Here is a 12,745-nt window from a genome sequence, read left to right as displayed (position 1 = left end):
CAAGTAGTGTGACTATTTGCAGCAATACCTTATGCAAAACAAATCAGTGGCACATTTTTATATCTTTTGCCCTGAGGTAAAAAAAAAATTAAGGCACAAGTAAAAAACAAAATTCCATTTTTGCCACACTGACACTCGGCTGCTATCCTGGCGGCTTAACGCACTCAGTGAGGAAATTAAATAACATTTCTGACTTGAGGCACAGAAACACCCACAGTCGTGCAGCAAAGGACAATTAATAGTTCAGAGGAATGAATGTTTGGCAACAGTCTTGGTAGCACAAACATGTTTGCGTGAGACAGTAGAATAAAACTGTACAAACTGGGCTAAAAGGGTTAGGTTAGGGCCGGTTACATAAACCACTACCTTCTCGAGGACAATCAGGGATAGGCAACAAATGCTGCCCTTGCCAGCATTGCCCGCTACCTGTGAAAAAAAAAAAGATTTTATTCCATTGAGTGTAAAAAAAAAATGGTGATCTATTTGAGGTGTATAAAATGATTCAAGGGGTTGATGGGGTAGATGAGGGAAACTATTTCCTTTGTTAGCAAAGTCCAGAGCAAGGGCTGAGCATACCCTTAAAATGAGAGCTAGGTTGTTCAGGTGTAACGTTAAGAAGCACTTCTGAACACAAAAGGGAGTGGAAATCTGGAACTCTTTCCCCCATAAAATAGCTGCCGGGGTGGCGGGGGGGCGGGTGGGGCGGCGGAGTGTTGACAATCAAAATTTTCAAAACAGATTGTTAGGCAAGAGTATTAAAAATGTGGAACTAAGGCAGGTAAGTGAAGATACAGATCAGCCACAATCTAAATGAATGGAGGAACAGGCATGAGGAGCTGAATGGCTTACTCCTGTTCCTATTCCTATGCAACTTCCCACATGTTATAAGGGAGACCGTGCCCCGTAGTCTGTTGCTGTTATCCCACGTGGAAGACAGCTGGACAGGAACGTGCGAGATCCACTGAAATCCTGTGTACAACAGGAAGGGGAGCTTGCTTGATTGGAAATGTACATACAATGATTCGGAAAAAGATCAATTTGGCTTATTGGAACTCTAGGTTAGTCTGAAATCTTGAACTATGCTGTATTGAACTTTGCTGCACAATACTCACTTGTTTCTACTGTTTTGCTGTGTCCGTCACCACTACTCTGGAGCTCATCCACGGGAGCAGAATTTGTTTCCATTGATACAGGAGAGTTTGTTCGCAAGCGTCCAGAGGGGCTGAAAGAAATTATATTCCAATTAACTGAAGCTTGGCTGGGCACAACTGCTGCAACTTTTCCCTCAAAATTGTTCTTGGGGCTCCCATTGCTATTTTACTTGGCTCTCCTTCCCCCTTCAGATGGAGGGATGGCACAGACACTCTGGTTGACCCTGGGCTATCAAGGTAATGCTACAATCAGCTCAAAATTGGCATGGTCTAAGGCCCAAATTTGGTGTTGTCACAGACACACTTAGGTAATTTGAGTCTCATCATGCAAAAGTCCCAAACATTTCTTTTTCTCCTGTTCACACCCCTACCACCCCCCTCCTCATCCAATGAAGTACTTGTACTGGGCAACAAGTCTTCCACAACCTCAGTAAAATTGGCCATTCCACATGTGCAAATCCACAGCCATAGGAATATTATTCAACCGCGGAGAGCATTGCAGCTGACCCAATTCCATTCTCAACCATCAGCAACAGAAGCAGACTATCCATGTGAGGTTAGTGACCAGTGATCCGGATCGAGCAACCTGATGGACTATTTCCCTTCCTACTCTGGAGTAGAGAGCCTGCTGCAACTCTACCACTGGCCTGTCCCCTCCAGACAGTTGTAGATATCTATCAAATGGGTTATTCACCACTAATCCATTTCCAAAATCCACCTTCCCTTATTAGACATATCTGATTATTCATTTTCTTTGTGCCTGCAACAGTACATACTGTTTTTAGGTAGTGCTGTTTTGCCAGTGCCACTTGGGCTGATTGCAGGGTGCGTAAGTGAGCCAGGGTCAACCTACAGTAAGTTCCTTATTTAACATCGACTCACTTAATATTGTTTTACTTTATTATCAACGTTAAAGTGGTGACAGTGCTGTACTTCTCCAGTTTCCCCTCCATCTCCACAGCAGTCTGTTCAAGGCTGAATACATGTCCCATTGTCACCCTTAATATTGTAAAATGTTCCAAAGTACTTTACTGGTGTGTAATCAAACAAAAACTGACACTGAAGCAGAGGAGACAACATTAGGACAGGGCACTAAACATTTATCAAAGAAGGTTTTAATCAGTCTTAAAGGAGGAGAGAAAGATGGAGGGGAAGAAAAGTTTACAGACAGGAATCCAGAGCTTAGAAACCAGATAGAGCCAAAGACATGACAGCCAATGGTGGAGCACAGGGACCAGGGAATGCACAAGAGGCCAGAGTTGGAGTAATGTTGAGCTCTCAGTGGGATATGCAGCTAGAGGAGGTTGCAGAGTCAGGAGGGGCAAGGTCATGGAGGGATTTAAATATGAGGAGAATTTTTAAAATCATAATGTTTGGTGGGCTGGAGACTAAGTTGGTCAGCAAGCACAGAGATGATGCTCGAAAGGGATGGTATGAGTTTGGATACAGTTTTGGATGAGCTCAAGTTTATGGAGGGCAAGGGGGAGAGAGGGAGGTCAGCTAAGTGGGTATTGCAGTATTTGAGTGTGGAGAGAGCAAAGCACGAATGAGGGGTTTAGCTGGGTCGGAAATGGGTGATATTACAGGATATGAAAGTCGACAGTCTTGTGATGAAGATGATATAAAGTCAGAAGCTCAGCTCAGCTACTCTGCATTGTGCAACACGCTGTGCCACCTCACCATTCATGAAGATGATGTTCTTTCCTAGGAGCTCAACCAAAGGCATAAAGACATTTGACCAGGTTTAGCTCTGAGACTTACATGCCACAATGCTGGGTTAGATCACCAATCTGTGCCAAAGCATGCTGATCTTAGCAGACGATGGGATGAAAGAAAAAGTTAACTCATGTTCAGTCTTTACCCCGTTGGAAAGTGCATAGGTAGACATTGGGGGAGGGCAGAATCTGGCATTGCTGTGATACCCTCTACAGGCAATCAGCCAGTTATATGATCTAGGTTCATACATAAAGAACAACTACTTAGGATAGGCACTGAAAGGTCATTAGTACAAGGATTACTGTGTCTTCACACAACTGAGTTCCTTCGAGAAGGAAGAGAAGGGGAAACGATTGAAACAAAAGTCCCTTGTAGTTGAGTTACTTACCCTGCCTGGGAGGCAAAGCTGGCAAATACTGCCCATCCTTCTATTGGGGGTGGTGACGTAGCAGGTTCTGTGTTGTCCCATGCGCTAAATCCAGCATCTGCAACACTCTGGCTGGCACTCGTATTTGTTATAGGCACGGCATCAAAATTCGCCGTCCAACCGGCTTCTGAAAACCAAATTAAAACATCCACTTACATAGTGCTTTTCATGACCATTGTATATGTCGCAAAGCACTCTACAGATAACATAGTACTTCCGAAGTGTTGTTAGTGCTATAATATAGGGAACAGTAACAACCCACATTAGACACAGCTTCCCTAATTTAAAGCAGTGCCGAACTGAACCAGAATTTCCCACGTTCAATTCCTCATCTCTGCTGAGGTAACTGCAGCACTGGCAAGAATCTTGTAACTGTTTCAAGTTCATCTTGTGGGTGCCCATAATCCTAGAACGTAGACGTAAGCATGGTAGTTTATAAAGTGATACATATCTGTACATATTATAGCTTCATGAAATACATTCAGGATTGCACACCTACATGTGTTAGGATTTGTACTTTCCTAAGAACCTAATTTAAAGTATATGTTTGCATGCATGTGTACACACATCAGTTGAGGATGGCACTGGACTCAGTTCTGGCTTAAAAAGGTCTCTTCCGACAATACAGCACTCACTCCGGATTGCACTGAAGCTTCAGCTCAGGCCAGTGGTATTCACAATATGACCCACTCACTGACCCTTCTGATCTCCAACTCCTCCTGCTTTCTTCCCACTCATTACCTCCCTCTCTGACCATCCTGCTCATTGCCTCACTCCCCAATCCTCCTGCTCACCACTTCCCTCCCCAACCCTCCCACCCGTAGTCCCTCTCTCTCCCTCGTATGCCCCTCTCCCAAACCCTTACTCACAATGAAGGTTCAGGGAGGTAAGTGGAGAGCTGAGAGAGGCAGCAAACTAGCTGCGGGAATCAGCGACCAGGAGTAAGTTGAAAGAGTTAGTAAGTTATTAAGAGTTGGTAATTTAAAAGCAAATAAGTTATTAATAATTCAGAGAATTTTTGGGCCAGTTAGCTTTAAGGCAGCCAATAGGATTTTGATGTAAAAATTACAGATCAGGAACATAACCCATCCTTATTACATTTTTAAAAATTCATTCATGGGGTGTGGGTGTCACTGGCTAGGCCAGCATTTATCGCCCATCCCTAATCCCTCGTTCAGAGGCCATTGCTGTGGTCTGGAGTCACATATGGGCCAGACCAGGTAAGGACGGCAGATTTCCTTCTCTAAAGGACATTAGTAAACCGATGGGCTTTTACCACAATTGACAATGGTTTCATGGTCATCATTAGACTTTTAATTCCAAAAGATTTTTATTGAATTCAAATCCCACCATTTGCTGTGGCAGGATTGGAACCCAGGTCCCCAGAGGCCCTGGGTCTCTGGATTACTAGTCCAGCGACAAAACCACTGTCCCACTGCCTCCCCCCGTTTCCTTACAGGAAAGTGATTTTTGTTCAGCATGCTTCATTTAGCATGCCGTCTTTTAGGGCACATTAAGAGGGCTAAAGGATGATTAGCTGTATCAAGTTGAGAAATTATGCTCAATGCAGATTGAAGCTTGGTTAGATCACACTTGGCATCCTGTGTCTTTTAAAATCATTTTTTGTGTTTTATGCACCAAGGTATCTTTTTGAAGAAATAAATCGCAACAAGTCTATAAATTTACTTACAGCCCAATTAAAATTTACTAAATGCCAATTGACCCTCACTATTTTTTCTAGTGAATACCACTGGCTTAGACAACGTGGTTGAAATGAGCCTTCTGATCTCTGACGTGTCACTGACTAAGCCAAGCCAATACTGTGATGGATTTTTTCCTCCTGCACCTCGATACTTTCTATCCAACCTGGGAGTTTCTGAAGCAGATGTTAGGGCCTTTGAAACGAAAGAGGTCAGTTTACGAGCACAAACATTCCTCATCTTGAAGGGTGCAAAAGCATAAAACAAAACGTATGATCTTTCTTGCAGGATGGGGACAGGTAGTGGCGACCGTTCCATGAGGAAAAGTCCAAAGCCCCATGCTTCTGTAGAATTGCTCCTACAGAAATCAAATCGAGTCTCTCTCACTCACTTCTTTACATAAATGGCCATAAGAGATCACCACAATGAGTGCTGATTTGCAATTCACAGTGGGTTGCTTGCACCGGTTGTGTTTTCCATAAGACTCTGGCCGATGGGCACCGATGAGAAATTGCCACTTTGAATAATAGTTTTTGCTCCATTGTAAAAGGAGCAAAACCTCAACATTCACTTACCTTTATTTGGATCTAACTCCACTTTCTCGTCTGTGGGCTTTATGGTGCTCTGTCCCCCCTCATCGTCATCGTCCTCTTCAGAGTCTCTGCTTCCTTCACTGTCTGTACTGCCAGAGCTTCTGCAACATGCATACAAGAAATTAAGATGTGGTGTTGGTGCATGCTTTTTGTTGTGTTTCAGGCTGTAATAATAGAGCATTAATAACTGATGAATCTGCTTTCCAGGTGGTTCAAAGAGATAATAAATGTGTGGAATGGTGCAATTGACCAGGAAGATTCCAAAGATGATCACTATCTGTGTTGAGTTGGGTGATCTCAGCTGAGATGACAAATGTGCAGACTGTGCGAGGGGAAGGGGTGGAAATCAGCTTCCCATCACTTATCAATACCCAGTGCCCCTGCTAGAAAGTGATGATGAGCAAATATCGAATGAGGACAGGGTTGAGTTTGGCCAAGACACACTCCCACAGTGACCAAGCCACTTTTTTTTGTTCCTTCATGGGATGTGGGTGCCGCTGCCAAGGCCAGCATTTACTGCCATCCCTAACTGCCCTTGGACTGAGGGGCTTGCTAGGCTATTTCAAAGGGCAGTTAAGAGTCAACCACGCTGCTCTGGGTCTGCAGTCGCATGTCGGCCAGACCGGGTAAGGATGGCAAATTTGCTTCCCTAAGGTACATTAGCAAACTACATGGTTTTTTACAACAACCGATGAGAGTTTCGTGGCACTAGCATTCAATTCCAGATTTTTTGTTAATCAATTGAACTCATTATTTGAATTCAAATCCCATCAGCTGTCGTGGCGGGATTCAATCCCATGTCCCCAGGGTTTTAGTCTGGGCCTCTGGGTTTCGTGCCCAGTGACATTACCACTACACCACCGTCTCCCCACTTGCTGTCTAAGTTGACAAGTGGAGTTTATTGAACCCAGCTTGTGGAACTGTACCACACTGCACTCAGGAGTGCAGGGTAGGAAATCTCTCTGACAAACCCCAGCCCGTACCTTGGCGCACGTGGTGCATCTGTTGCAAAACGCAGGTCCTTTTCCTGCCATACATCATCTTCGTCTGAGCCCTCGTCATCGTTGAACTGTCGTATTCGCTCCTTCCAACATTCCTCGAACAGGTTCGTGTTTGGCTGAGAAACGAAAAAGAAAATTACGCTTGCATGCGAGTTTTGAAATCGGTCCGGTTGCATAAATATTTAAACTGAGGAATGTTTCTATTGGATAAGTGGGTTTGCTGTTAATTGAAATAACGTAATGCCTTGTAAGAGTCAGATTTTCAGTGCCGGCCATTCATAGTTAAGGATTAAAGTTTCTTGCTTGCTCCGCTGATGAATCAGTATGTAAAGACACGCATCCCCGTGACTAGCTGTACAGACCAAGAAGGCTCACGTTTTAACCTGTGGCAGAAGAGGTGCCAGAACTGGTCTGAAGGCACCTCAGGTGATGAGGGCAGGAGATAAATCACCTTGGGTGCTCTTGACTGCCACCCAGTGATGGCTGTTGGAAAACACACGTAATATGGATGCTTGGCTGCAATGCCTCTGCAGTTGAATGGCTCCAATGCCACTCACTGTCTGGGCTTGCACACAAATAATGGTCATTTGCCTCAGTTATGCAAAGGCTACTAGCATCTTCAGAACTGTATCTCAGCATGCCCGTGTTGGAAAACATGGGAGGTTAGAAAAGGTGAGAAAAAATTAAGACGTTTTCCATGTTAAATTATAGTAAATACAAATGCCAGGTGAGTACAATTAAGGGCCAGAAAGCGATTAGGGAAAGCGCTGCACAATTGCAGTTCATTAAAGCCAGGTCTCATCATAAATTCTCACAACTTTCCACGCAGGAGGAGTTAAAAAAAAACCCATTTCCTCTCTTAAAGCCCGAATTCACCCAGGTCTGAGGGTGGAATATCTGGGCCAGAGGAATGTGCACATTACGTTAGTGGTGGCATCGTTAATGCATTAAGAATGAGCTATACTCACGCTGTCGCTGTTGGCATCGAACACAAAGCTAATGTTTGCTGCTCTCTCAAATGGGGAACTGTTAACCAAATAGGAAACAAAGCGTAAACGTTCACCTTTTTGAAAAGGGAAGTGGACTTCAATACTGCACAAGAAAAGTTACCTTAGGTAAAAATAATTTCTTAAACCAATTGAACATAAGGAGACTTATATAAAGAAACCTTGAGGCTGCTGGCAATAGCAAAATGGTGACTTCACATTTAAATATGCACCATTGGAAAGTGACATAAATCGTAAAGCCTTACAGCAGAGGAGGATACCACTGTGTCTGTGAGGTGAGAGGTTACAGGTTAATTGCCCTGCCCTTTGCCTACATCCTTTCTTACATTTTTCTTTTTCAAAATATTTACCAACTCTTCCCAATTATTTCCAACATGTTTCTGGTAGGATCCTCCATGTCCTTGTAAAACTATATTAAAAAATTCTTCTCAGCTCTCCCTTTGATCTTAAATTTGTGCCTTCTAGTTAGTAACTTGGGGGCCAGTCAGCTCAGTTGGCTAGATGGTTAGAATATCGGCAACAGCGTGGGTTCAATCTTTGTAGCAGTTGAGGTAACTCACCTCGTCTTGCCCCATAGTGAAATCATGGCATTAGCCATGATTAAGTAATATTTGGACAACGAGGACACTACATGAAGGCATCAATCATCGTAATTCATGTCTTCCGAACTCAAGCACACCTGTACTTGGTGTGCAACAAAAGGTTGAATGCAAGATAGTATTTATACCTATTTAAAGTGCAGAACCATTTGCACTGTAATATGCGGTGGTCTCATTGCTGCTGGATTTGGAAAGTCAGTGTTGTTGGCGTGGAAATATATCGCCATTCCTTCACTGTCGCTGGGTCAAAATCCTGGAACTCCGTCCCTAACAGCACTGTGGGTGTCCCTACACCACATGGACTGCAGCGGTTCAAGAAAGCAGCTCATCACCACCTTCACAAGGACAGTGAAGAGATGGGCAATAAATGCTGGTCCAGTCAGCGACACCCACATCTCATGAACGAATAAAAAAAATTGCACTGTTTGTACTGTGGTTAAATGAAGTGGTATATGAGAGGTTCACACATGCTTAGTTGGTTCAAAGGCACCGCAAGCATGCGTTAACATTTGCAGAAGATTATGGGGAGAAAATGACGAAAACAACACATTTAAAGAAAATTCACATTATCCGCATCTCTCAAGATTCTGATAAGTCACGTACATGGGCTATCCTTGATATGTTATTTACCTTTACCTTCTCACTCTTCTCACTACCACTTCCTGATAGAAGTAACCTCTAAGCAACCTCTGCATTTGGCTGCTAGGTATCACCTTACCTGCCTTTCTTCCCTACTTGGCCATTTCACAGAATTGTTACAGCACAGGAGTTAGCTATTTGGCCTATCATGGCTGCATCAGCTCTCCAAATGAACAATTCACCTAGTGCCGTTCCCCCAGCTTCTCCCCATAACCCAGTACATTCTTCCTCTTCAAATAACAGTCTAATTCCCTTTTAAATGTTTCAATTGAACCTGCCTCTGTCTCACTCGCAGGCAGTAAGTTCCAGACCCTAACACTCTGCTGCAGGAAAAAGCTTTTCCTCATATCGCTTTTGCTTCTTTTGCCAATTACTTAATATCTGTGCCCTCTCATTCTCGATCTTTTCAAGAATTGGAACAGTTTCCCCCCTACCTGTCCAGGCCCCTCATGATTTTGAATACCTCTATCAAGTCTCCTCCTAGCTTTCTCTTCTCCGAGGAAAACAGCCGCAGCTTCTCCAAGCTATCTTTATAACTGAAGCCCCCCCATTCCTGTAACTGTTCTTGTGAACATTTTCCGCACTCTCTCCATATCCTTCCTAAAGAGTGGTGCCCAGAAATGGACATAATATTCCAGCTGAGGCCAAACTATTTTATACAAGGTCAACATACCCTCCTTGCTCTTGTGTTCCATGACCCTATTAATAAAGCCTAGACTATTGCCTGCATCATGAGCCACTCTCAACCTGTCCTGCCATCTTCAATGACTTATGTACATATATGTCCAGTTCCCTACGTTCCTGCACCCCCTTTACAGTTGTATGTTTTATTTTATACTGGCATCTTCATGCTCTTCCTGTTGCTAGGTGACGAAAAGGTTGCAGGGCCTCCTCGGTGATGGGTGTAAGGGCAGGGCCTGTAGCTGGGTGAAGAAGAGGCCTCTTGAAATTCAAAGCTTCCGATCTGCTTTGTCCAACAATTTGCTGTGCGCAGTGCCTGCACGAAACCTTTTCCTGCTGTGACTTGCCCAATTCTAAAACCAGGTTTCCCTCTTGCAAAAACAGTTACACCAACAGTGAACAGAACTCACTTCACACTTTCCTCTTGTTCAGCAAACTCCTCATCATTGAAGCCAAACTGGTCGATGAAGGTGGAGGTCATCTGTTGAATCTGATAGTCGGAGAATGCCTGACAAAACACAACAGTGATACATCCATCAATCGGAACAATGGGCAAGAGACAGGTTATAGACACCACTCAGAGCTGAAAAATGCAGAGGCAATCACAGGCTTGCCAAAGTGAGCAACAGAATAGAAGCAAGCAGTGGTAAATCCTGTGGCTTAAGTTACTTTATACTGAAACTATTGTGGGACCAACTCTTAATTGAGTCATTGGTCCCACCACCCTCCCTGTCTCACAAAGCGTCAAATTTAATAGTGACGCCATGTACTCCCATCAAAACATCTCATTAAATGAGTACTTGAAACAACCATGGAGACTGGACAGAACTCAAGGAAACCTGCTCAGCCAAGAGCTGACAATAATTCACCCAGCCAGAGGTCAAGCTATTTGCTTGACAAAAGTGTGTTTTTTTCCCCGTTTTTTTTTAAACCTTTTGTGGCCTGGAGAGAGGGCGCAAGAACAAGTGGAGTGCGAGCGAGCGAAAAGAGTAAAAAGCCAACAGGAGGAAAAGGAAAAGAGATAACCCAGAATTTTCAATCAATTGTGCTCCATGTTGCTTCCAGTTCATACCTGCTGTAGAACAGCCTCTTGTGGGAAACTGAATTCTTTTAGATCATTCTCATCGTCATCACTTGAGGAGTGCAGGTTCCGCATATTTACCTGAGCCACAAATGTCAAACATTATTGCAAAACAAATATAGCAAAGCTTTTGGAATAATGTCAAAACCTTTTCCAAAAATACTAGCTTATTAAATGGCCAACCATTTGAAAAACACAAGATTGTCATAAGTGACTCTCAGTGTTAGGCTTCCAAAAGCAGTGAATACCAGAAGCCAATGTCAAAGAGAACGACTCTCTAACCATGGGAAGCAAGAACTAGAAGGAAATGCTGACAGCATTGGAGGGGATGTTACATCTCTTAATTGCACGATCAATAACAGCAAAGGTGGACTGAAAAAAATATAGGCACAGAAATCTGTTGATGCATAACCAGTTTAATAAGGCGGGCGGCATGCACACGCCCATTGGCTAAGACCCCGTTGTAGGGCCCCTCCCTCTTCCCATTCCCAGGGATTTCTTCAGGCCTGCTGCCAGGAGCAGCTGGCACAACTTCATCTTCATGGAATCAGTGAGCAGCCTCAGGGCACCCAACTGGCACCCACAGCTCACTGGCTATATGTTGATAGTGCCCGACGTCTAATTTCAGCTGAGCCTCTGGCCCAATGCTCTCCATTTCAGTCCTAACAACAGGTCAAAATTTAAGTTCTGTTTAATATCAGTCTACAATTTACTTTTGGCCAGTGCAAACTATAAGGCAGAATCAGGTAGAGTTCCTGCTCCTGGATACAATCCAGTGATCTAGCTGGAAGGTGCACATCTGTGCACACAATTCAGCCTGCCTGCAATTCTCCCCATGGGCTGCACTTGTCTGGGTTTACACATTAACGTGAGTGTGAGGTAGTGGAGGATTGCCAGCGCCTGCAGCACTGCGTTCCAGCAAGTTGGCAAGGTGGGCAGAAAGCTGACAACCCTTGCGGAATATCAAGGTGCCTTGAGTGAAACTGAAACTCGAGATGATCTTCAGTTAAGAGTGGCTGCAATGCTTGGACGCTTGTCACTGACTCTCTGTCACAATGCAAACTTACCAAATCAACGGTATTCTTCTTGTTCATTTCAGAGAGTGACCCCAGCACAAACTTGTCCCATCGCTCCCTCTCTTCATCTGGCAATTCTGAAACAAAGGCAAAAGTCAGTTATGTGAATTCTGCACAGCATTAGCTGGCACAAGAATCTTCAGGGTCAGAGAAACACACCCAGTTCCATTTCTCTTAGACTCCTCTCTTTTAAGAAACTAATCAACCGTTAATACCTTTTTCTTTCACCATGTTGCTTAATGAGTTAAGTCTAAAAGCTGGTCACCCTCACACTTTGAGCAAAGGAAATTTACCCCTAAATTTCCTTCTTACCCCCAACAACTTCTTGCCTAACCTGGTATTTAAACACCATGAGCAATTTGCAACTCCTAACTTCTGTTAGTTCCAAGATTATAATTCATAATGCCAGTGTCAGTCACGTGGACACTCAATGCTCAAATACACAGTTAATTCCAGTGATTGCCATTCACTGGTCTTGCCATCCATCAGGAACACTACCTGACAGCAAGGTATCCACTTCCAGGGAAACCAACACTTTTCCAGGAGATGTTAGAAATGCTAAAATTGGGATGGACAATGGGACCAGTTTTCAATCCTAAATAATTCCTATTTTAGAATGAAAGCAGTCAGTCCCATTCTAATCCATCAACACAGCTGATGCAAGACAATTTTGAACTGAGAAACCAGAGTGGGTCTATATTCACCGCAGTGAATCACAGTCTGATGTTAATGATGAGAAACCAGAGTGGGTCTATATTCACCGCAGTGAATCAGTCTGATGTTAATGATGAGTCTTTATCCTACACATTCTTCTGGTTAAGTAACAAATTACCTTTGATCATCTGTGCTATTGAAGTGTGGTTAGGACCATTTTCCGAATTCTGTGCCATGGCATTTGCTATCCTTGTTAAATGGCCCATGTAGCCCTTCCGCCTGCCACCTTCTGACCTAATTGAAAAAAAGCAACAGAGACGTAAGCCAGGCTCTCAACTCACAAACACTTATATTAAGCAACAAAAATTCTCAGTTCCTCCCATGGCATACGAGCAAGGCAACTGGTGTTGCAAACCATAC

General features: G+C 43.8%; 1 protein-coding gene across 1 annotated transcript in view; it reads right to left on the bottom strand.

The window, feature by feature from the left end:
* The window catches only part of LOC121271741 (serine/threonine-protein phosphatase 6 regulatory subunit 3-like), a 99,608-nt gene that overhangs the window by 26,303 nt on the left and 60,560 nt on the right, over positions 1–12,745 (bottom strand). The window contains exons 12-20 of the mRNA XM_041177953.1: positions 12,504–12,619; positions 11,663–11,748; positions 10,587–10,676; positions 9,925–10,022; positions 7,557–7,614; positions 6,571–6,704; positions 5,570–5,688; positions 3,256–3,421; positions 1,113–1,222 (exon numbers count right to left, since the gene is read on the bottom strand). Of these exons, the coding sequence (XP_041033887.1) occupies positions 1,113–1,222; positions 3,256–3,421; positions 5,570–5,688; positions 6,571–6,704; positions 7,557–7,614; positions 9,925–10,022; positions 10,587–10,676; positions 11,663–11,748; positions 12,504–12,619 (977 nt within the window). The remainder of the gene's footprint in view (positions 1–1,112; positions 1,223–3,255; positions 3,422–5,569; positions 5,689–6,570; positions 6,705–7,556; positions 7,615–9,924; positions 10,023–10,586; positions 10,677–11,662; positions 11,749–12,503; positions 12,620–12,745) is intronic.

Source organism: Carcharodon carcharias, chromosome 31, assembly GCF_017639515.1.
Source record: "Carcharodon carcharias isolate sCarCar2 chromosome 31, sCarCar2.pri, whole genome shotgun sequence".
Taxonomy (NCBI): domain Eukaryota; kingdom Metazoa; phylum Chordata; class Chondrichthyes; order Lamniformes; family Lamnidae; genus Carcharodon; species Carcharodon carcharias.
The sequence above is the reverse complement of the archived record's forward strand: the minus strand, read 5'-3'. Positions and strand labels throughout refer to the sequence as shown.